The 25,805-nt window shown below is 45.5% G+C and overlaps 1 protein-coding gene across 1 annotated transcript in view; it reads left to right on the forward strand.

Annotated features, from left to right (window-relative positions):
• KIAA1614 (KIAA1614 ortholog) overlaps positions 1–20,407 on the forward strand; it is a 260,979-nt gene extending 240,572 nt beyond the window's left edge. The window contains exons 8-10 of the mRNA XM_086955481.1: positions 1,495–1,619; positions 2,764–2,948; positions 19,473–20,407. Of these exons, the coding sequence (XP_086811607.1) occupies positions 1,495–1,619; positions 2,764–2,948; positions 19,473–19,666 (504 nt within the window). The 3' untranslated portion in view covers positions 19,667–20,407. The remainder of the gene's footprint in view (positions 1–1,494; positions 1,620–2,763; positions 2,949–19,472) is intronic.
• Positions 20,408–25,805: the final 5,398 nt, after the last annotated feature.

The raw sequence follows: 25,805 nt of genomic DNA on the forward strand, positions 1-25,805 counted from the left end.
TCCGAGGACCGGTTTCTGGCATTCCAGCCGTCTTCAGCCCGGCTTGCTTGAATCCAGTGCGTTCCACCGCAACCCCATTGCTTTTTGATGGTGCCCTAGATTTACAAGGCTGAGGCAGCGCCATGGAATACCAGGCGTTAGAATGGCGATACGAGGAGGATTTATTAATTCCTCCTCGTTTTTTGCTCTTTCCATGTGAGATGCATTCTGCAGCACATATAGAAGTTGCATACCGTTATTATGGGTTGTTTATGTGAAGGAAGGTGTCCCTTCCTGCACATAAACAATTGTCTCTGCAGCGCAAGCACCCTTGCAACATGGTGGCATGGTGCCTGCGCTGGTGCGAGGCAACATTTTTTGTGACAGCTCTAGAAGAAACACAGGGGTGCACCATATTCTTGTGAATACAACGCATACCTGCGTTTTGAATATGTCGAAGAGTGGCACTGCACTCCGACATTTTATTGCAAATATGCACCGGTGTTTCATTACAGAGGTACTGAGTACTGGTGAATATTTCTGCAATATGCAAATGTAACCTCACAAGCCGGTCTGGCACAGAGAGGACTTTCGGTGTTATAAGCATGAACAGCTACATCTGTAGGGCTCTGCATTACGTCCATAGAATGTAATACCAGGGAAAATTGGCCACAGACAGTTTCTGGTAAAACTTTAGTATTCTCACCATTATACTTTGGAATGTAGTTAATTCTGTAGTACGCATTGCCAGTTCCTGCAGTTACACAGTAACACATGGTGCTAGCTCTCACATAGTACAGTAATGCATATATTAACCTAATGCATAATACACATTACCAGTTTTATAACAGCCCAGTTTGTATACACGTTTCTGTTGTGGCCAAATATGTGATCATTACCAGTTTCCATAATGCTCCATGTATAATGCTTACGGTACCCATTTACATAATAGACGATTTAGCTCACATTACTCACCTTCCCCACCTATCCATATTCATTTCATCACACTTGCCTGTTACTTCAGCCCCTAGAGTACAGGGACATCTTTCCTGTAACTTTCCCACCTACCCGAGAAGGAGCCACAATCATCTGTATGCCTCTAAAGAAGGCAAATCACACAATGCCTACTGTTTTCTGATAGAATTTCCAACCCCCCCCCCATGTCATCTTCAAGTCAGTAAAAGGCACTATCATTGCAAGAGCAGGCCGGGCATAGTTTGGTGTACCACAAGCTTTGAAACTGCGTGAATTGTGTTTTCTGGTGGTAGTTACCCCATCTTCCACACTTCATTTGGCTCATGTTTTGGCCATGCCAAGGTCCTCTCAGGGCTGCAGAGGTCGGAGTTAAGCCCCTGTCAATTGTTCTGTAAAAGGTTACCGTGTTAGTGCCACTGGAAGCCACTCATAACTGGTATCTGTAATGTGTAGAAAACTCTGAGCCGAACATTAATATCTTTTGCCAATTTTACCATTTTAAGTTTGTGTTATCATGTAACATATCCGTCTTCTTCCCAGGTTGCACCCTTCCGTCAACTCAGAAAGTCTGCCTCTGCACAGAACCTCCACTCCGGATCAGGGAAGACCGATCGATCCAGTTGTTACCTGCTTGGATCTCTTGAAGATCATGGAGCAAGTGATAGGTATGAGAATAAAGAAAGGCCCTGTGTTGAAAGACCCCTCAGGTACCTATGTGTTGGGCAGTGCGAAGCACAGGAAAGGACATCGAGGAAAACCCCACATAGGTTAATGGGACACCTTTAGCTTCTTTCGAGATCAGAGAAAAGAGACGGATGGGGAAAGAGAACATTAAGATCGAGATAGTGACCCACCCTTTATTTCTTGCATTATCACAGGAATCGGACAAACACCTTAGAGTGAGTCCTGGGCCTTATGCCAAGTGCCTCTGTAATTACGATGTAGCTGAGGCACTCGTGATGAGGCTCTGTGTAACCTGGAGCACAGTATGCCATCCTCTAGCTTAAATTTACCCTAGTTTAGCAAATGACTTGCTGTGTGTCATTCAGCATGGCTCTGTACTATGTATGCCTGGGAGGAACTTTCCTCAGAGTTCTTTCACTCGCTTTTGACACCCTCTTGCCTTGGAGCACTCAATTGGTTATTTACAGCTTAATGGACAGGTTGAGCTGCACCCAACGCCCTATTTTGAATTCCAAGCTTGTTTGGCAGGATTTTTCATAAAAACACTTTAGCTGACATGGTGTGAGCACTTTAGCCCCCCAAAAAGATCAATGGTGGACCGCCGTGCTGTTTTTCAATGAGAAACTCCCAAAGCAATGGTTTTCTTAAAAATAAATACATTGAAGAGCCATTTTATTACAGGGGCCCTTTGCACGAAAACAGCTGGGCAGAACAAAACTGTACAGGCTGTCCCAATGATGCGATTCTCTTTGACCACTAGAAGGACAGCTTACTCTGATGTCACAAACACATCAGTTCTTCCACCTCTGAATGAGGCGGGGTAGCCAGGGGTGGGTAAATGAAGCATGTCAGTGTTTGATAGACAATCCTCATAATACCCAATTTTAAGTGAGGTCCAAAGTCAGACGTCATTGTTAACCAGGACTTAAATTGGCTTCCAAAGCTTTGCTGTGAAAAAGAATTAGCAATAATTTGGTTCTTGGGCATCCTGCTCAGTTGGTGCTGATTTAGGAAGAAGAAGAAGTGGTGGGAGAGTCAGGAGGCTATTCTTTTGTGGTGAAATGATTCATGTCACTGGCAGCTTACAGATGTGTGGTAATGATCACTGTTCTTCTTCGGGCACAGGAAAGGTGAACGCCGACCCAGGCGCACTCTGAGTGTGGAAGACATTGGTGCCCCGGACCAGGCGCGTGCAGTCGGACGAATAACTGAAGTCTTCTCAGATGGAACATGCCTCCTCGAGCTAAGGAGACCTGCAAATGGCTCCTTTGGCTTCTGCATCTCCTCAGGGAATGGCCGACCTGACACAGGTATGAGTCTGTGGAGGAACATGTTGTGAGCCTGCCTACATTCTGCTAACATGCCACATATACAACAAACAGCACATCTTTACTTGTATCTACAGACAAATGCCACCTTAGCATGTAAGAGTACTGGCCAACAACACATAATAAGCCCATACAAAGACAAACATTACTTTTGTTTGTACATCCACACGCAACAACAACACATTTTATGGACATCTACATGCAAACAGGGCATCTGTACATTCATATAAAGAATGGAAGAACACCACTGCATAATCCTGTAAACACAAACAGCATATCTGTATACACATCCAAATTAAAATGGCATTTATGTATGCACATAAACTGGCAAACATGGCTCAACTACATATAAAGGCAAACAGCACACCTAAACTTACATACAGAGGCAAGCAGTACCCTCACATGCATGCAAACAGGCAGACACAACGCTCCTGCTGTTCGCGCAGGGGCAATACAGCATATCTGGATGTATGTAGAGACTAACATGGGACATCTTCATGTGCAGTAAATTGTGTTCATGCTCATATAGACAAGCTCCATACATCTGTAACTAAACACACATTCACACGCTTAGAGCAACGTTTCCTAACTCACATACACAGTAAAACAAAGAACTTTCTTGTGCATGTAAATTCAGGTAAAGTGCATCTCTGCATGTACATGTACAGGAAAATTAAGTACTTCTGTTATGTATACATCAACACATGCACAGGACATCTGTATGAGCATACACAAGATGGATGGCGCTTCTGCATTTATATATGATGGTAACCACCATATCCACTTCTTTATATTGAGACACACATATTTTTCTAGTCTTCCCTACCAGGCAGCACAAGCTGTCAGGTTGCAAAAGAACTTTTTTAGGCTTCCCAAAAACTCACAGTGGGAGAACAGCCTACCCATTGCTTACCACTGATTATTAGCTTTATTGTAACTCTTATGTGCTTTGCTCGTATTCAATGGCTCGCCTTCCTCTTCTTGTATTTGTCTTTCCTCTGTAGCATAGCTTCTTTACCATCCTTTTGATTGGCTGAAATGTATTCTTCCACTGCTACTGTTAGGGAACTATCTTTTTCTTTTTATGTAAATACTCTATGAAGTGCATGTGCTTTCCAGCTCTCCCCTTCTTGACTTTCACCCCTGCCATATACCCATCCTCTGTGCTCCATGTTGCTCTCGCCTTGGGTGCTTCTTCCCCTGCTCCCTTTGTTGCTCCCTTCCCTGAGTGCTGCTTTCCCCCTCCTATTGTCACCTGGCTTTATTTTTATTTTACACCACCCAGTCCCTGATGCTTTCCCCGCTCTCCTTCACCAACTCCCCCATTACCAACGTGGTCGTTTTAAGGTCTTGCCTACATAGCGCGCATGTGCTGCATAGGAGGACCTTTAGCCGTCGCTCTGTTTTTTTTGGAAGCACATATTAGTGCTTGTGGCGGCATCCACCTTGCGGAAGTGAGCAGGGGCGCACCACAAGCACGAGTATGTGCTTCCCGGGAAGGTTTTATACATTTATTGAGAGGTTTGTTGCCCTCTGTGCAGCATTAACCAGACAAATCTGAAAATCTTTTTTATTAACAAACATTGTGTACAGAGCACAAATATAACCGCAACCCTGGAAACCTCCAGTGTCCCCCACCAGTCTTAAACCGGGTGTTTGGAGCCTACATTCACATGCATCGTGGAGCACCCATCACAGATGCAAAGAATGCAAAACTAGTGACTTAAAAACCATGTTAAGCACAGCGCACATCAATCAGCACCCAGCACTCATACTTCCCTATACAAACCATCTGCAACCTGCACCTCTCACATATACTTGGCACACTCCGACACTCAACAGTACTGTGCACACCCTCATATTTGGCATACCTGCTGCCATATTCAGAATAACTCCTCTTAATCAGCAAAAAACCCACACACCGCACACCTCTTACACTGGGCACAGTCTCCACACCCGGCACAGGTCAGGCGTGTTACAACCACAATACTGGCACAATCTTCAAAACAGTGTAGACACTGGGCACAAATCCCACCCACATTTAGCAAAATTTTGATCAATAAAAGCACACACTCAAACAGCACAATGCGCAATAAGAGTATCATAACCCTCATCATCACATACTCTGAACATTGCATCTCCTTCAAACTTGTACACGGTGCCACTTCTAGAGTAGGGCAACACTAGGCAGAAGCTATGGTGCCACTGCGGAGACTCGGTGTGTTCTTCCCAACACTTAGGATGGCCAGTTATCACTGTTCCTAGGGTAGCCTACATCTGTGCAGCAGCCATGTGAGAACCCCTATTTGAATCCAAGTTTGCATGTGAGGCCTAACAAAGAAATACAGACGTGCCTCAAGAAGAGAAGAACAAATCAAAATAGACCAATGAATAACAATCAATGACACAATTAGGTAATAAACATAGACATATTTTCATAAATTGTTAAACATTCTTGAAGAACAAATAGGGGGATTTTTTCTGTCACAAAATATTCCAAAAAGTGGAATCCAGCGCCGACGCACGTTTTGGTGTTGAACCCCAATATGGGCGTCACCTTCCTTAGGGCGCAAGAATCAGCTAAACAAAAACAGTGGGATGTAAAGAGGAGCCCTTAGTGAGTAGATGAGAGGTGCTGGTCGAGATGCACAAACGCTGGGCCATTCGTCAGATGCGGTAGTTCAAATGGGTCATTCTAATGTCGGGTCTGCAGTAGACGCCAATGTTGAAGAATGGAAAGCGTAGCAGGGTAGCAGCCGTATACGTATGGTCACAAGCAGTTTGTGGGGATAAAGATTGCAGAATCGTAGGTTGGAATCAGTGACTCAAAGAAAGGCTCACTGATCAAGTAGTCAACTGTATCCCTCAATAAGAAAAGGGATTCCTGGTGGCAGAATTTCAATCTAAGCAAAAGGCAGCCTGCCCCATCGGTGATGGTGCGACAGGAACTAGAAAACGTATAGCCAGCTCCACAATCGAATTGCCGGATATCGTGTCGGGAAAGCGGCATAATGGTCGAACCGATATGAAAACCCTGCACGTCCTACATTCATACTAAATAACAAGTGCACGCTTACGAAATGGGCCAGCCACCAGTATCGGCTGCATCATCACACATTTGTATTTTTCCTTTTTAGGTCTCGCCTACGATGAACGCGCTGAAAGCGCATTCTTGCAAGCGAGAACTATAGTCGTCGTCTCAGCAGTCTGAGACCGACGAAGGAAGACAAGACCTGGCCGCGCGCAGAGTTTCCCCATAGGATAACGTTGTGCGCGCGGTCAGGTCTTGTCTCCACAGCATGGCAGGAAAGGATCGGATCGCGTCGCGTGCCTCTCTGGAATGCAGGGGGAGTCTGCATACCAGCGCGCGGCGCAGATAAAGAGGCAGGTTTTTTTTTGTTTTTTTTTGTCGTCCGTCTCTGAGCACCCGCTTCACTGCCATGCGCCTTGGAAACCGAAACCTAAGAGCTGCGCGACGTGAGCTGTCTACGGTAGAAGCTCACGCGCGCGGCTCTTAGGTTTCGTTTTGACTTGTTGATTCTGGCTGCTTTCACACCCCGTTCTGCCATCATTACTTGTATTATGCTAATTCTTCGTCCGATACAATGTTTCCTCTGTGAGCTGCTCTGTCTGGTGCCGAAGAGTAGGAAGCACACCTCCGTGCCGACCACACAGAAGTGAGGATGACGAAGGTTTTCCCTGCCGGGCCAGCAGGGATCGCCGACAGTGTTCTAGTCAGCTGTTAGCAGGAATCCCGCTGGAGGCCCGGAGACGTCACAGGCAGATTACTCTCCTTGCAAGCTCCGCCTAATCGTATCGGCACGGCACATCAATCCCAAACCGAATGTATTGCATTTGCGTTTGCAAATGTCTTTAATGTGCTTTAGTGGGGCATTCTGTAGTTTTCTGGGAGCTCTGGGGGTCTGACCGGGGGAGCGTCGCAAGTGAGATCCTTCTCAGACGCCATCTTGCCTCGTAATACTCCACAGAACGTAGTATCCATTGACAGTATTAGCCCTGACAAATGCAATGTGCCACAACAACCCTCCATCTACCCTCCACACCACTCAAACCCACATGATGCAATGATGCAGAGTGAGCATGAACTAAGCCTTCCTGGCTTGTTTTTATAGAAGTTCCTTCCTCTAGCATGAGCAATAATTCTTAAATATTGCATCCCCCTAATTAACAGATACACAGGTATTTAGGGGCTATAAAGGAGCGAATCAGGACTAAGTGGGCATTCTCATCGAGATTGTTAGCTAAGTCAGCACAAAAGGCTTGTTTGCAAACATCTGCAAATTAGCGAAAAACACAGTACTTGACAAACTCCCACTGTCTAATTTTTTTAATGCGACGTCCTAATAAACCCTGGATTTTTAATTTTTTTAAATCCAACACCCTTTGGAGTGCATGTTTCTTCTTACTCTCTCCCCTGTCTGCTACTCACAGTTCAGATCTACCCCCTACCCTCTACATGTGGCACCCCAACTCCCCAAAGTGTATTGCTTCCTGTGCCCCGCCTATGTGTTATTTATTTATTTATTTTACCCGCAGCTAAGTCAGGTCCTACCTCGCTGCTCTTCAAGATGAGTGTCTAACCATCTTAAAATGGTAAAGTAAAACATGGGGGACACCATGTCCTGGGGCATTTGCACATATATATCCTGAAAAATAAACCCCTATGTGTCTGTCACCACGCTGGTGCCAACGCTTTCCTAAAGTTTGCAGGTTCCACATTCTATGTATTTGCTTTTAAATGTGTATTTTTATTAAATAATAGGTAGTCCCTGTCACCTGCTACACATTGCACCTTGCATTTTAAGATTTTTTTTGTATTTTTAGTCATCCATTCACACCCTTTACGTTAATATAGCCATAGCTTTACTGTATATTTGCTATAAAAGCTCAGAGTAATATATAGTGTGCACTTTTTCCCTTCAAAAAATCACTCTACTGCAACAAAAGCAAAATTGCCATTAACAATGCCAATAGCTCCAACTCCAACAAATGCGAGACCTATTGCATTGCAAATGCTTGTTTTTATTTTGTCAGATTCTGCACAGTGTCTGCATAAAATGCCTTTTGCCAATACTATACATCACCAACACACCAAAAAGCATTGCCAAAGCCAAAGGGTTCCCAACTGAGAGGATGTTTAGATTTGCCTGTGTTGTATATGTGAGTCCTTTACTGTGGGTTTCTGGATTCTTATGGTCTGCATTATTGTGCAGTCTAGTAGTTGGATCTGGAATTGTCCTCTTCTGCCACTATTCTTTTTTTTCATTCTTGGATGTTGGCCAGTACAGTGGGTATAGTCATCCCCCCATAATGTACGATATACACACACAATGCCCAAGTGTGGGTTGGAAAGCACAATCCAGTGAGCCAGGTCTCAGTTTGTCGAAACTGCACCATAAAGTGCCTCAAAAGGATAAACCCAAGGGCCCTGATTGATCAGTCCTTTGCGTTATCCTTGCGATGCAAGGACAAGTCAAAAACTTTGGTAATATTCACAAACCCACTCAAGGGGCGATTTCTTCTGCTTTGCGTGGCTTTGTAAAGAAATATAACACAACACAACTACTTTTGCTGTGTTATGTTATAGGGGCATGAGAGGGAGTAAGAAGGGTACTGAGCAGAATGAGCTTCAAGTACAGAGACTTGAGCGAACCAGCAAAGCCGACGGAAGGCTAGACGCTTTCTGTACCCGCATAATCGAGCTTGACCCAGTACAAGTATGTTTTCGGTATTCATATCAAAGGGTGTAGAGAGGTCACAATGGGCGACAGTGGAATAGAGCTGGCAGTAGGGGACAGGCGAGAGGAATGATTAGAAGTCCTTGAGAGCTTGAGTCCGTGAGAGCATTATGTAGAAATTGAATTTCTTATTGTTGATCATTTCTAGATCAAACTTTGATGAAAGGTTTAAGAGAAGATAAGGTGAGAGAGCAGTGTAAGTGTTTGAAAGTGATAGCAGAAGGCCTTTTTATGTATGGGGTGATACTGATGATTTAGGAGCACAGGTGTCTTGGCCTGTTGTAGAGTTGGCTAGGATAAGGGAGTGTTGTGGTTGGAGGGGGTTTGAATCAGTGGGGAAAACAAAAGGCTGGTGATGGGGGCGAATGAAGAGTTCTAATCACTTGAATCTCGGTTTAGAAACCCTTAGTGCTGTCATTTTCAGTGAAAGCAATTACACAATGAGCAGTGTGACTGGTCGAAGAAGCGATCACCGGTACTCAACAACTTGTGAAGCACTGCAGGAAGAAGTGAGTTATCTAGTGGTAGGAAGCCTTAGCAAAATTGTTATCACAGATCATAGTGTATCATAAGTTGCTGAAGAACAAGTTACTTACTTGCGGTAATGCCTTACCTGGTAGAGATTAACTAGCCACAGATTCCGTACCTTAGAATAACCTCAGGTGTCAGACTGGATGTGGAAGCTTTTCAAGCAGTACCCCTGCGTGCCGGTATGTGGCATCATTCAGGTTGGTGGCATCCTCACCAGTAATGACTTGCGTGGTACCTATATAAGCCTACCCTTGGTGCGCTGATGTCAGTTATTTTTTTTGACATTCCCATTCTAGGAACGCAGAGCCATGATGAGAACTGACCACTGGTGTGGAAAAGACGAAGGCCCTAAAAAGGGTGTCCCTTGCACCTTAACTGGTTAGCAGAGCTAGGAGGATCGGTATGGAATCTGCAGCTAGATCGTCTGTATCAGATAAGGCATTCCCAAAGGTAAGTAACTTGTTCATCTGAAAGAGACTTCTAGCCACAGATTCCTTCCCTTAGAATAGATGTCCAAGTAATACCTCCCCAGAGGTGGGTCTGCAAACCCAATTAGACCAAAAAGTCCTGCAGGACCGAACGGGTGAAGCGCCGTTCATGGCAGACCTGTATGTCCAGGCCGTAATGTTTTGGGAATGTGTGCAGTGATGCCCACATCTCTGGCTGACAGATGTCCAGGAGAGCAACGCCATACACTAATGCAGTAGTCACAGCCTTGGCTCTGGTAGAGGGAGCCCCCAAGCCCTAAGGGGGTTGTTTCTTGCCCAGTGTGTAGCAGATGTTAATGCACAGGACGATTCATCGCAAGATGATTTGCTTAAGCACAGCATTCCCTTTTTTGGCTCTGCCCTAGCCCATGACGTGATGATAACCCACCCAGAACTCTTTGTGCAATCAGGGTCGACTGAGAACGCTCTTTTTGGGTCCAGGCGGTGAAGGTAAACAGACTAATGATCTGGCTAACATGGAAGGGAGTGCCAATCTTCGGAAGGAAAGAGGGCAAGTGTGTGGAGGGCCAGTTTATCTGGCTAAAAGGAGGCGTAAAGAGGGTGCGCAGAGAGAGCCTGCAATTCACTGACTCTTCTGGCCGATGTAATGGCCACTGAAAAGGTAGATTTAATGGCCAGTAACCAAAGAGGAAATTGTGCAAAGGTTCGAATGGCGCACACATCGGGAGATCCCACTGAGGCATGATAAATGGGGTGAGGGTAAACGTGCTCCAGACCTTTAAGGAACCTAGCTACAACAGGGTTTTTGAAAAGAGAAGGTTGGTCCAGCAACCGTAGGAATACAAAGAAAGCAGAAAGATACTCTTCGACAGTGGCAATAGCGGAGCCCTGCTGGGCCAAAGATAGGGCAAAAAAAGAACCTTGGATAAAGGTGCAGAAAGGGATTAAACGCTGTGGGAGCACACCATGACACAAACTTTTGCAGCCTGAATCTTTTCTGGATTCACATGCTGTGCACTATTTCACCATCTAGTGGTTGGGTCTGATATTCCCCTCTGTGATAGTAGTCCTTCTTCTCTCTCTCCCAGATGGTCACCTCAGCCCAGGAGTGATGCATCTGTCACTACCTTTAGAACTGGTTGGGGAAGGGGGAGGGGTCTGCCACTGACCGAATCAAGGTTGGTTAGCCACCACTGCAGTTCTCCGCAGTCCCTCCAAGATCTGAACCATGCCAGAGAGATTTCCTTAATGCTGCTCCTACTGGTCCTTCAGGTCCCACTGCAGAGCCTGCATATGCCAGCGGGCATATGTCACCAGCAGGATGCAGGGCCATGAGACCCAACAGCCTCAGAGTCAGTCTCAGTGAAATCCAGGATAGGGGCTGAAACATTTGAATCTTAGCTTGAATGTCCTGGACTCTCTACTGGCGGAAGATTGGCTCAAAACTGTAACCTGTCCAGAATAGCTCAGATGAAAGGGAGCGCCTGGGAGTTAGTCAGGTGCAACTTTGGCACGTTGATAGTGAACCCGAGTGAGTACAGGAGGTTCACCATAGTCTAAATATGGGTGACAACTGCCTTGGGCGAGCCCACATTCAACAGCCAGTGGGTGAGGTAGGGTAAGTTTGAAATGCCTGACCTTCCCAGATGATCTGTGACCACTGCCATCACCTTGGTGAACACCCAAGGGGTGCTGGTAAGACCAAAAGGTAGCACAGCAAACTGAAAGTGCTTGTGACCCATCGTGTAGCGCAGATAGCATCTGTTGGGCGGCATGGCGGGGATGTGGAAATATGGGTCCTGCAAGTTCAACGCTACTATCCAGTCTCCCAGGTCTAGGGCAAATAAAACTTGGGCGAGCGTGAGCATTTTGAGAAGGTGCGTATCCAGGATAGGACAAATTCCTCTGTTCTTCTTTGGCACCAGAAATTAGCAGGAATAACAGCCATAACCCACTTCTAAAGCAGGCCCTGTCTCTCTGACTCCGTTGGCCAAGAGAACCAGCACTTTGAAAGAGCAAAAAGAGATGGTCCTCCATCAGCTGATCATAAGTAGGTGGCATGACTGGTGTGATTGTCACAAATGGGAGTGAGTAACCACTTTGGACTATCTGGATTACCCAACAATCTGATGTTACTGGCCTCCAGTAGGGAAGGTGATGGCATATCCTTTCTCTCCACTGGATGCCCATGATGGTCTGAGGGCATCCTAAATAGACTTTGAGGCAACAGCTACCCGGAGGGGGTGGTGAACTGATCTAACAGCTGGCTGCCAATTCCACGTGGTCTATGGGACCCGTGTCCTTGGCCACAAAAGGGCTGGGAAGCCTACTGGCCATGGTGGCAGGGAGGGTATGGGTGCAGATTGAGACCCACTTTGGTGCCCACGAACGGAGCAGAAGGCGGATTGGGGTTGACATAGACCAGCTCAAGAACCTGGCCTGAAGCGCTCAAGCGATGAATCCGCCTAGTCTCCAAAACAGCTTGAGACTTTAAAGGGCATATCCATGAGGGAAGCCTGGACATCCCCTGAAAGCCAGGTGTTCTCTGCCATGAGTCATGCCACAAGGCCACCGACGATGAAATCGCTCTGCCCAGCAAATCAGTTGTGTCAAGTTCATATTGGATAGTGAACTTGCCCGCATCCCTCCCATCGGCAACAGCTTGATAGAGAATGGCCCGGTCCTCATCCGGGACCATAGGCAGCACTTGCGCAACTGAATCCCATAGTTTAGGGGAATAACGGCCCAATAGGCACATGGTGTTCAGCAACCACTGTGCAACCGCCATGCTAGGTTGGTGGAAGAGAACATTATTTTACCAAAGGTGTCCAGCTTCTTGGATACCCTATCTGGTGGAGTAATAGGGAATGCACCAGTGTGGTTATGGGACGAGGAGGCTTGGACCACCAAGCTCTCTGGGGTGGGGTGCTGGGTAAGAAAACTGGAAGCCCCAGGAGCGGGCGATGGTGGCGAGCAATTGTCCTGCTCACCGGAGGACAAGCCCCAAGTAGAAAGTTCTTAAGGGCTTCATTGAATGGGAATAAGGGTTCTGAGGGGATTACTCCCGGCTGGAGTACCACTGTCAAGACTTTAGTCTTGACTACCGCTGAGGGTAGGTTAAGGTCCAGGACCTCAGCTACCCTGCAAACCACCATGAATGAATGAATGAACTAGGATTTATAAGGCGCGAACTTAGCCCGAGGGCATCAAGGCGCATCAAGATGGTGCAGCTGAATGAGATGTAAAACATGTGTCGACTACAGGTAAGCTTCTGTGTATAGCCAGGTCTTCAAGGCTTTACGGAAGAATGTGAGAGATGCATGGCCCTTGAGCTCAGCGGGAAGCATGTTCCACAGTCTTGGGGCAAGGGAGAAAAAGGCCCTCCCTCCCCATCTGGCCTTAGCAGATCGAGGAACGGACAAAAGGTTCTTGTTGGCAGAACGCAATGCCCTGCTAGGAGCATAGAAACACACAAGGGACCTAATGTCTTCTGTTCCAGACCCATATAGGGCACAGTGGGTAAGGCATAGAACCTTACAGTTTATCCTAGCCTGCATGGGCAGCCAATGCAGGTATTTTCTAATTGAGGAGCCTGATGAACGTCTAGGGGCATCCGCAACAAACCTGGCTGCCGCGTTCTGCACTATTTGTAGGCGTTGAACTAGTCTTTTATATATTCCTAAATATAGTGCGTTGCAGTAGTCCAAACGCGAAGAGATAAGGGCCACCGTGACCTGTTTCCGGGTTTCTGGGGAAAGGTAATGCGTAATTTCTCAGAGTACTTAGGACACCACAACAGGTAGAGACCGTCCTGTTGACTTGTTTGTCAAAGGAGAGAGTGGTGTCAAGAATAACCCCCAGGTTACGGGCAGCATGAGAGGGCGTGGGGCAAGTTCCTAGAGCAGGAGGCCACCAATCAACCGACCATACTTCTTGTTTACCTCCGAAGATGAGAACCTCGGTCTTTTCCCCATTTAATTTCAGGAAGTTCTTAATCATCCAGCGCACCACTGCTTCCATAGAGGTTGCTGAAATTTAAGGCCGTGATGTTCACTGATTGAGATAAGGATACCATAATCTGGATGTCGTCAGCATACGACAAAACTTCCAGTCCAAACGATCTTACTAGCCTGGCGAGTGGGGCCATATAGATGTTAAAAAGTGTGGGGCTCAGGGATGAGCCCTGAGGAACCCCACACTGCACAGGCTTAACGGGGGAGAGGAAGTCACCCAGCTTGACCCTTTGCTTACGCTGGTTGAGAAAGGACGTCAGGAGGCTCAGCGCTGGCCCGTCCACTCCCATCTCACTAAGGCGAGTAGCCAGAATGGTGGGGGACAGGGTGTCAAATGCAGCTGTAAGGTCGAGCAGGACCAGAAGGGTAGTCTGGCCACTGTCGACCTTAGCGCGGGTGTTATTGACCACCACTGTGAGGGCGGACTCAGTACTATGCGCCTTCCTGAAGCCATGTTGGGAGGGATCAAGCAAGCTGGAGTTGTCCAGGAAGGTGCTCAGATGGTGTTTGAGGTGGGCCTCGAGTATCTTAGCAGGAGCAGGAAGCAGGGAAATGGGGCGAAATTTTTTTAAGATTGCAGGATCTAGAGTAGCCTTCTTCAAAAGGGGCTTAACAATCGCCATCTTCCATGACGCAGGGAAGACACCTTCGGAGATCGCCAGGTTCATCACCTCCAGAAGCGGAGGTAGCAGGACGTCCCTACACTCCTTCAAAGTCTTTAGAGGACACGGATCTAAAGGGGATCCGGATTTAAGCTTATCCAAGAGTTGATTAAGATGTTCCAGAGTGAGAGGGGGGAAATTAGAGAAGTCACCGCTAGGTCCATTAGCCGGGCTCTGCATAGGAGGTGTGACCGAGGGCGACGCAACCCCGCTAAATCTAGGTTAAGGGCTTCCAGGGCTGTGTGAATATCCATAATCTTGATATGAACAAAGGTGAAAATCTGATCACACAGTTCTTGGGATGCCACAATTGGGTCTGGCGGTTGAGAAAGTGTCAGAGAATCTACAATTTTAAATACTTCTCTGGGGGAGCTAAGGGAGGCAGTCAATTTGGTGAAATATGCTTTCTTTTCTGCCAATCCGCAGCTTTATATCCCTTAAGCAGACTTTTATGTTTAGTCCTTTCATTCAGATCAAAATGAGACCTTCAGAGTCTCTCTTGCTTCCTTCACTCCTTCCTGAGCAGTCTAAGGGAGTCTCAATACCAAATGGCAGAAGGTTGTTTCCTTGCGGAGTAGTGAGGTTTAGCCGGGGCTAACAGATTCACGGCATTCGAGATAGTGTTGGCGAGATCAAGGGCAGCCGTGTCGGTGTTCATTGTCGGGGAGGCTTAAGGTTGGCCAACACAGGGCCAAGGGACTCATTATTCAGGCCCCTGTAGTTCCTTTTCAGAACCCAGTTGTTGGTGTCCACTATGGGCACAAAAAGGGGTTGTGGTGTAAACTCAAATGGGGCGGCCATATGGTCTGACCAGGATAGGGGATAGGGGAATCTATTTCCAACCTGGGGTCGTTGGTAAATACCCCATCCAAGGTATGACCAGCAAAGTGTGTGGAACTTCCAACTCTTTGCGACAGGCCGCAATTTTCCCTCCATGACCACAATTTTTTAGTACAAATATATACTTTTTCATTTGTTGCTCAACATTCAATTTAGTATGGGTGACAGATACACAACAGTCTTTTTTTCTTTTTTTTTTAAAAAAAAGTATAAAGTTTTATTTCTTATTTCCAAGGTATTCTTTTTTTTTAATTTAAATTCTTTTTCATATAGACTCAGAAGGAGGATTTCTTTTTTAAAAATTTTTTTTTTTGTTTTCCAACTTATGACCAAGTTCATGATCAATGTATAAGTCTTAGACATACAAATGCATTGATATTTCATTCGAGAAAAAAGGTACATGAATATATACATAATACAAAATACAAATCTATACGAAAAAAGTACAAATCACCAAAATAATGATACCCCTGGTAACCAACAATCTGTCACAAACATTCTCACACAATCATACCCTCACCACACTCATTACAACATCTGAAGAAAGGGACTGGTTCCAATTGGTAGAGGGATCTCTGGCAATCGGTAAATCTCAAAGCCCAGTATGATATTTCGCACTTGGTCGACGCGCGTTTCGGTGGCGCAAGGCCACCTTCCTCAGGACCTCTTCCAGATAAACAAGCACATATGCCCAGGGGACCTAAAAATATATAATATGTACAATCACCACATATAGTCTCGTGAAAGACAGAAAAAAATACAAAGTATTGTAATTATGCTAAAGCTAACATAGACTACCCTATGTGACCAACCAACATGAATATTATCTCATAGAGTAGAAATTCAGGAGTAAGAGCAGAAAAACAAAGGAAAAAACATTACAATATCATTAAGGTGACTCACAGCTCATCTAACTGGTACACTTTTATAAAGATAATCTCATAGGAGGGACAACCCCTACATTATTTAGGTGCTATAAGGTACTTACGTAAAAACAATAGGTCACTAATCCTGCCCAATGGAAACGATTTCAGTGATTAGACCCTGCTGTATTCTGTATGTCCTAAATCAATAAAGTGCAGATCTGTCTACCTATAAAGTAAGAGATCAGATTATCAAACTATGATCTCCTTGTTGTATAGTTGATCATGGACACAATTAAGGTATCAGGTATATCTTACCTCAAATATTGTGGTTTCGCTATTTATGAAGAATCACACGTAAGTGCCATCACAGGATGAGACCGTGAGTCTCTTAAAACTGCAGAGAGACAATTACAAAAGAATGAGAACTGCCCATGTACCCGAGAATAAAACGCATCTATGGGTCAGGGGTTAACTGAATAGGTTAAACTCACCTTTTTGGATAGATTATTTCCGCAGAAAAGTTTTGTCCCTTAGTCATGGCCGGATTACCTAGAGAATCAGAGCAGCTGGAATTATTAACCCCCTCGATGCATCGGCACTCGAAAGTATTCAGCAGTCTCTCGGGTAAAAACCTGTGGTGACAAGGCTGCCAGGATGGCCTCAGTGCTTGAAGGGCGCGTAGGGAGTAGGGAGGACTTACTGGATCCTGGGTGTAAGGAGCACCAGCCTCCCTGGCCCCTGGCGCATTGCAAACAAGGCTTTCTTTTCCATAGCCACAGTAAGCAGGGAAACATGCCAGTGTCAGATGAGGTGTCCAACCCACTGGCCTCACCCAGTTCCTCATACCAGTTGTCCTGTTCATCAACTGGTTTATCTCCATAAGGATCCATAGACCCCCCCCCCCCCCCCAACTGTCTCCCTCACCAGACCTTTCTATAAATTAAGGCGCTGGCTCTGCTCCAGGAGTGATATCTTTGGTTAGCGCTAAACGACGCCCATCGGGCTCCGTGTCAGAGTTGAGAATGCCGATGGAGACGGTGCCGCCTAAGGGCGCCGGCGGCAGCACTGGAGCAGACGCCAAGGAAGTTCTTGGTCTTGCCGGCAGCTCTGCTCCAGATCCAGCATGGGATATATAGAGCCCAACTGGTGCTGAGAGCAAACTCGCCGGCGTAGATCCAATAGGAGCCCCACCCACAACCGTGGGGCCCAAAGAAGCTGTGGGCTGCCCACAGATGAGGTGTATGGCCTCATAAAATTATTTTAGTGGGGCGGGGTTGCTCCAGCTCCAGGGAAGCATGAGGCAGAACCAGAATCATGCCCCGCTGACTTGCGGGGCCTGGAATGCCGATGCTCCCTCATCTTATCGGATGACTTCGATGGATGCTGTGAAGTTGAAGAGTATATGAACCTCCTCAACTTCTTGAGTTTGTGGGACTTCCCAAATGAATTTGATTGCGATGATGAATGTCGGGAGGGGCTCAGCGAACTGTCCTGGAACCTCACACATGAACGGAACTGAGAACGTCACGGAGTCGAACAACTTCAGGCAGCATGGAGCCTGAAGGATCGCACCTTCAGCGCCTTGGGGTGTATGGCGCAGGAGTCATCACACGCCTTGGAGTCGTGTTCCAGCTGCATGCACCACAAACATACCAAGTGATGATCTGTCACTGACATTTGCCTATGACAGATCCCACAAGAGTTGACATAAAGTCGAAAAAGACCAGTCAACAAATGACTGAGGGGTAGTTCAGATTGGGTCATAGCTATCTGGCGCGGAAAGGAAAGCACTGACATCTGCACGCCGAAAGGGCCCCTATATAGGTGCCAGACACTTAGTTCCCAGCATGGATGACGCAGATGTGTAGCCAAACGACGCCACCTTCAGGTGCACAGGAACACTGCTCGAAAATCTTCCAGATCCAGTCTGATGCCTGGGGATATTGGAAGGTATGGAATCTGCAGCTAGAAGTCTCAATCAGATTTAGCCTTTTGATCTGATAAAAATAATGCATGGGAAGACAGCGCTATTGGAACAGCATACATTTGGCAGCAAATTTTCACCTTGAAACAAAGGTCATAGGAGTAGTGTGTGTTATGGATGTTACAGATTTTATGGAGGTGGAGTGTAGGGAGAGCTGAAGCAGTTACTATGTCATGAGGCAGTAACCAGAAGGTTGGGGGGAAATCACTTAATGTGGAGAGGCATCTGTAAGGAATTAGGAAAGGACGATGAGGTTGAGAGATTTTGTGCATGCGAATGGGCATGAAGGGTTTGTTGTTATTTGTTTTAATATATATTTATTGGCATTTAAAGCATTGCAACATTTTCACATACCATTGACCGTCACAATAGCATAAAAATACAGATCAGTTTAGAAAGCAACAGCATTGACGTAATTGTTAATGTCACAGTCAGAGAGCAAGGGTCAGGTTCAAGCTCTTGCAACTGAAAATCAGTGTTGAAGTTCATGTTGCCAAAAAGAGAATCTTAAATAAACTTATCAGGTAGACATTAGCAGTTACATCCTACAATGTTCTGGTTAGAAGGGAGCTAAATACCAAATGTTATGTTTGAATGAGATGACCATGAAATCTTGGATGGGGAGGTGGTATACACTAGCTACAGCTAGAGGGAATTATCCTATGTGTGGGCTATGGTTATTAATGTGGAACGGGGTACATGGAGGGACATATTTACTAACATTTCATGCACTGCAGGGCAGCAAGCAAAGTTGCTGTGTTTCCTGAAATAGACACAGGAGAAATGTGCCATACCTACTAAGATATGGCACACTTCTGCTCTCTTATAACGCTGACGCACTGTGTGCTACCTAGTACCAATGCAAGCACCCTTATGTCATGCTACAAGGGGGCCAGCATTACGGGCAGGATTGTTGTTGTGCAGGAAGGCAAACCTTCTTCCACAAAAAAATCCAAACAGAAAAAAACAAGGAGAAAAAAATATTTTTTTCCATGTTACACCATCCTCCGAGAGGCGTTACGATTTGATGCAAATTCCATGGTTTAAAAAATCTGGGTAAATCTGGAATTGTGTCAAATCGATTGGGGAATACACAGTAGCACCAATTTTCCACCCATGGAATGCTTTTCAGGTCTATATGTAAGGTAATGCAGCGCAAACCGCTGCATTGCTTTCAATTTCATTACAAAGCCATGCAAGGTGGCGCAAATCACCATTTGCCTGGTTTTGTAAATCTGAATTAATGAATTGCCCTGCCTTGCACAAACATGTGTCATACAAGGACAACACAACTCCTTGATAAACATGCCCTTGAGTTCTCTTAGGGTGATGGGACAACAATGCTTTTCTGCAGGTTTTTTATTTATCCTCTGACTTCTCACTCCCTCTCTGTCCTTTCCAGGTGTTTATGTACAAGAGATGGCCGATCCCAGAACCGCCAAACTGTATGCTGGACTGCTAGCTGTTGGTGATGAGATATTAGAGGTTAATGGTGCCAAGGTAGCTGGGGTCAGCCTGGCAGCCCTCCGGGACAAGATGGCTCAAGCGGAGAGACTTTCCATCAGACTACTACAGCAGAGGCATCCTGTTCGGTAACATTAACCTCCCGAGTATCACTCGGGACCAAAGAAGCATGACTGTAGGACATGAGAGCTGTGCACGCACCATGCAATACACCAGCTGCATCCCAAAAAAGGCTAAGCAGCAAATCTATGCAGGATAATGTGCTGTTGCACACAACTGATTCTGTACCAATCCTCGTCAGTGACAAGATAAATAAAACAAATGAGTTAAAACACAGCCACTGTAATGTGCAATAGGAAAAAGATATTCTTTGTGGTTTTGGGCAGCACCCCTTGCAGGCAAGGGGTCCATGTGATATGTCGATAACGGTGAGCCATCTTTCCTACTCATCTGCTTCAGTGAAAGACACTGACATATAAATCGGTTATAGTGACCTTAGGGGTACAACGTACTGTAGCCAATGGGTGGCTAGGCATGACTTCTACCATGACAGACTACATTCTCATGTGCACTACAGATCATGGTCTACATGGTTCCAAAATAACCCATGAACCGTTGATGCATCCACTCTTATTCTCCTTCAGCTTTGAAACACCTCATATGGAAAGAAATGTCAGAGATAGACATTATAAGAGACCAAAAGTAGAGGAACCTGTCATCATACCTCAGTAACTTTGCATTCTTGGCACCCACCCCCTGTGGAATCAAGGAACATGTGCTACTTTCACTGCCACCATTTTCACTGTCTGCCCTTGTTTTGCAAGCCACCATGCCATTCTTAAGTTATTAAATGTCATAAAAACAAATTACAACATAACTTGTTTTGTCACTCTGTGTCTGAGCTTAAAATGCAAATCTGCATGACAATGTGAGAGATGAGAGAGCTGACAGAAGTTGGGTAGAGGTGGAGTTGAAATGTAGAGCTTATAAGCAATCATTAATGATTTTTGTAAATAACTATAGGACAATGGGATTTTAAAATATCTTCGCCTGCATAGTGCCATGTGTCCTGGTCTCCCACCTTCCCTGCTGCTTGGCATTTGCCCAAAGTCATGGCCAGAAAAAAAAAATCTAATTGAAAGCCGTCACTTCAAACATCTTTGCAACTGTTATCCATGTCGCCAATCATCAGCTGTGAGTTTCAGTCAGCAAGATATGGATCTGCAGATGCTTCCTCTTTTTTGTGTGTTGCCACCATTTTTAGATCTCGCCCTTTCATCAAAGGGCATTTGTGATTATTCCCTTTGTTTTGAATGGATAAAAAGACAGAAAAACAGACAGTGCCTCCCCCTGTTGTACATTCTTTTTAAAACAGGCTTCATGCAGCTTATAGGATGCAAAGCAAAGTTCTCATTCTCTGTGGTTGACATACCTTACTCCTGTACGCCCAGGCTCCATATCAGGAAAGAGTAAATGTAGGAAACCCACCTCTGTATATAGTATACCACAATGGGGTACACTGTGCAGAGAGGTCAGAGTGACCCTTATAGGGCTTACATAGGCAAAAGTTGAAAATACTGACGCTCTATTTTGTGGTAGTGTGGGCGAGCAGTTAGGCTTATCAGAGTGTAATGCTAAGCATTTGTTGTACTCACAGAGGCGGTAAATGGAACACACACTCAAGAATGAAGTTCAGACTGATTTATAGAAAAATAGCAAGTCTTTTTATAAACATTTTAAAACAAGAACTGTAGTTACAGGTAAGCATGTAATACGTTTCTGCAATAAGCAAAGTAAGTACAAGGAATATACAGTTGTGCGCAATTACGCATACGTTATCCTATGGAGAAAAACATGGAATGCAATAAATCACAGAGCAGTAGGACTTTGGGGTTCAGCTTCTAGAATTCAAATGTTAGGGAACCCATGTCCAAAGTTCTACCAGCATTTTTTTAGAGCATCTTGGATTCGGCCAAGAGCAGGGTGCTGAGAGAGTAAGTAGCTGGCACACTACGTAGAAGGGGGGCCACCTGAAAACAGGCAGTACAGGGGGACTTGTAGGCAAGTCCGAGGGCACTCAAAAGAGTGTCAAGATCGCAAGGGCCTGAGGACCACAAGCGCACAAACGTTTCGGAGATTCTCCGGCCGGTGTGGCTGGGTGCAGAGCAAACAGATGACCCCAGCTCTTGTGCGCAAAGTGCACCTTGAGGTCAGGGGCAAACACCTCAGCTGGGCTGGTGCAGGGTGACTGGGCCACTCAGCGAGTGGGTCTCGGGCTACTGACATCCCTTGGTGGTTGCTTTGTCCTCAGGGAGTTGAAGTCCATCTTGGACTCTTGTAGTCGTTCTTTGGTTGCAGGGCGTCTGGTACCCCGGGGTTGGTGCTGCTCGCCTCTGTAAGATCCTGGTGCCTCCAAACTTGGTGCGGAGGCAGGGTTAATCCTTCAGAGCTGCTATACTTTCTCCTGGGCAGTTGCGTCATCGGCGAGGCTGGGGAGCTGGAAGTTGAGGGTTCAAACTCTGCAGTTTCCATGCCTGCGATACAGGGGAGTAGCTTCTCTACTCCAAGGGAGTTCTTAGGCAATTTTGCAAAGTGCTGGAGGGCCCCTGGGGTTTGTAGAGGCCTCGCAGTGGCCGGACAAGACAGTTTTCCGTGACTGTTGAGTCTTTGGGCTGCAGGCAGGATTTTGCGCCAAACTCCAGTCCAAGCTCTCTGTTCTCGGGGTCGGCCGCTTTCTTAATCCTTGGTCCTCTTGTGTATGTTGAATCTGAAATTCAAGGCTCAGGGGTGCCACCTAAACACTAAATTTAGGGGCGTTAAAGAGAGTGCCAGATAGTGGCCAATGGGCTACCTACATTTAGGGTGATTACACCCTCTAAATGCTCACCCTACGTGGGGGATAGTCATATGTCCTCACAAGGGATATAGTGCACCCTGCCTTAGGGCTAAGGCCTGCTAGGGGGCTGTCTTACCTATATCTCATACAGTGTTTGGGGGCATGGCGCACCGGAAAGTATGCCATGTCGACTCTTTGGTTTTGTCTGCACCAAGGCACAATACCCTTGGGGTCCCTCTTCTGTGCCAATCCCCTAGGTACCAGAGGTACCATTTACTAGGGACTTGCAAGGGTACTGATGTGGTGCCAATTGGAAAAACAACCATTTAGGGAACAAGCTTTGGCACAGGGGACCTGGTTGGCAAGGACCCTGTGCACTTCCAGTCGAAATCACATCATTTTCTAGGCAAAAAAGTGAGGCCTAACCATGTCCAAAAGAGGCATTTTTCATTAGTAAACAATAACAAAAAGATGATGAGTGCACAAACCAGTACCCATACGAGTACTGGCAAGCCCTTTATCCTGGCCAGAACTAATAAACACATGTAGATTCTCTTCTATGTTATTACAGTTGTTGCCTATCCTCCAATACTGATTCACGCAGATGTTATCAATATTTATGAATAAAAAGGTGATCAGGAATTCAACATATCTGATTATTTCACAGAAGCCCGACACAGCTATTAGTACAGCAGAAAGAAAATAGACGCGCCTGTTCCTCAATTTATGACCGATTGTCTACTGTTCCTATAATACCTTTGAGACTACCACAGGGCCCTCAGTATTCCTAACCAAAGTTCGGGATACCAGACTAGAGAAACTGAGCAGCTGCCACAAATAAAGGGCTCCTACTCTGAATCTGCTAGAAGTACCATATCATAATACTCAAGAAAAAAGTACCTTCCACAGTGACGGGTGATTAAATGGATTTAAAGCGCATCATGTCTGAACTCTTTTTTATTTTGATGTTATGGCAGTAAAACTCAACAAGCATTGGCATAGCCAATAGGTCTCGCCTTTGGGACCTTATAAGTGTTTAGCCGTGCAACAGTTGATGTTGTTGCACCAAGGAACTTATGCTGGATAACTAAACACTTATAAGGTCCCAAAGGTGAGACCTATTGGCTATGCCAATGTTTGTTCAAAGTGCACCAAGATGGTGAAGTGATGTGCAAAGTCGTGCATTAAAAAAAAAACTGCATTGGAAAAACATATATTTATCACCTGCCAATTAGCTGACATTTGGACAGCAGTGTCAGGATCAATAAGCCATAGCTTGCCATTTCTGGACTTCTACATAGCCTGCTGTTTTCCTTTTAAACCGCTGTACAATAGAGGTTTTTGTGTAACTTAATAATTAACTGTTCTAAGCCAAATGTACCTTCTCTCTTATGCAGTGCAAACAGCACCTTAATGTGCACATGCAGGCAGCTGCCATCAAAGTCCACTTGTGATTCCTGCGGCTCTGAACCCTAAGTGTGCTAGACTAATCCTGTATCACAGTTCTGTTTCGACCTGCGAGCAAGTTTCCTTGCTCATTACTTCAAATGCTATAATAAACAAGCTTTCAGTAGGCTTCGCCGCGCTCTGTGTGATGGCACGAGCTCTGTGCAGGAGAACCGAGGTTTTGGAACCCTGCTTGGCTCTTAAGGGTTTTCTTTACATCTGTGCTATTTTACAGAGACACGTGAGTCGTATCCCAAGCGAATAGCTGCTAGTGTGTTAGCCAGGAGAAAGAAGTTCAATTTCTCAATCTGCTCTGTTACAGAAATTGGGATATTTGTGAGCAAATGAGGCACGTTTCGGTCAAGCCAATGTTTCGACTGCCTGGGGTCCTCCACAGGTTTTGATCAGGCACTGCTTTTACACAGTGGCAAGCCTATTAAATAAAACATAGATGTGTGTTTATAGTCAAGATGGTTAAACAACCTTTGCAGAATAATTCCCCACAAGAAAGCCCTACAGCAGAGGTGAATTCTGTCAGCAAGCCCCTCTACTTCAGAGCATGGTAGCTGTCTGGCAGTTCTCTTAGGTAAAGGTTCTAATAATACTGGTTTGTTTTCTTTGCTCATGTGACAGCCTCCTCTGGTCCTGCAATGCCAGCAGTGCTCTGCTCTGGCTCAAAGGCACAGTAGTAGGGCACACAGTGATAGGGGTTGTGCATGTCTCCTTTCTCACTGGCATTCACCAGATTAGCTAAGCAGTTAATGCTTTAAAGCCTGCTGACAATTGTGTTCCACTGCCTTTGTGTTCCTCGCAAACAATGTAAAGCCTTCGTGCCATGCACTAAGACATGCAGGCCAATAATACACTGAGGGAAGCCTAAATTAAAGAAATGTAACACACTTCAGTGAAAGAAATGCTACCAAACAATGCTTATAAAAGACTTCAGTCTGACATTCTAAGCACACACTCAAATAAATGATTATGTGCAAATCCACATTACAACATATCTTACAGTCTCAATTAAATTTATGTGTGCCAAGCATAAACTATGATTTGCTTCAATCAAAGAAACGTAACCGACCATATGTAAAAAGAATACTTGCCAAGCAAACACTCGCTCGTGCCTCGATAAAATAAATGTTTGCCTCACACAAAGTTTCATCAATTAAAAAAGGCTTGTCAAGTTTACAGTATGACAACTAGTTACCATTAGACAATCAGAGAAATGCATGCCAAATGTACTGTGGGAACCGCCAATTAAAGAAATGTGCATGGAAAAGTGCACCACAACAGGCCTCAATTGAAGAAATGCATGTAAAACACTAGGACAGGCTGCAATTGAAGCAATATATGCTAAACATTTCACTGTGTGGCTTTCAATTAAAGAAGTGTATGCAAAAACATACAATGACAAGCTCGAATTAACGATGTGCAATTCAAACATACACGGTGACCGTCGTAAACGAAAGAAGTATACAAGTCGCGGTGCTTTAATAGTGGCAAAGGGTCGACTTTGCATGTTCCTTGAAATGAGGCAATTCCAATGGACAAGGAGGCAGCCTCACTAACCTGCTACCTATTGAAAGCTTTAAAATCAGGGTGACTCAGCCATTGAGTGCACGCCATGCAAGAATGACTGGACACTGAAAAGGGACTTGAAAACTTAATGCAGAATGCATTGAGTATCCATAAAACGCCAATTAAACAGAAAAGCACACAGACAATACAGTCAACCGACAAATGTTTGAACCAGACAGTACCAGAATACACAAAAGAAAGTTAATATAAAATAACAGCATACATCATCTCTTGTGTTGCCAAATAAAAATACAGGATACTGCAATCGTTCTTTAAGCAAGTGGGAGGGGTGGGGGGAGTGCACAGAATAGAAGAGACACCCTGAGAATGCTTCCAAACGGGCGCGCGAAGCAGCAGCTGTTTTCAAGCACACTCATGCTTGTGGCGGCGTCCGCCTTGCGGTAGCGAGCA

The sequence above is a fragment of the Lissotriton vulgaris genome, chromosome 1_1 (genome assembly GCF_964263255.1).
Source record: "Lissotriton vulgaris chromosome 1_1, aLisVul1.2, whole genome shotgun sequence".
Classification (NCBI taxonomy): domain Eukaryota; kingdom Metazoa; phylum Chordata; class Amphibia; order Caudata; family Salamandridae; genus Lissotriton; species Lissotriton vulgaris.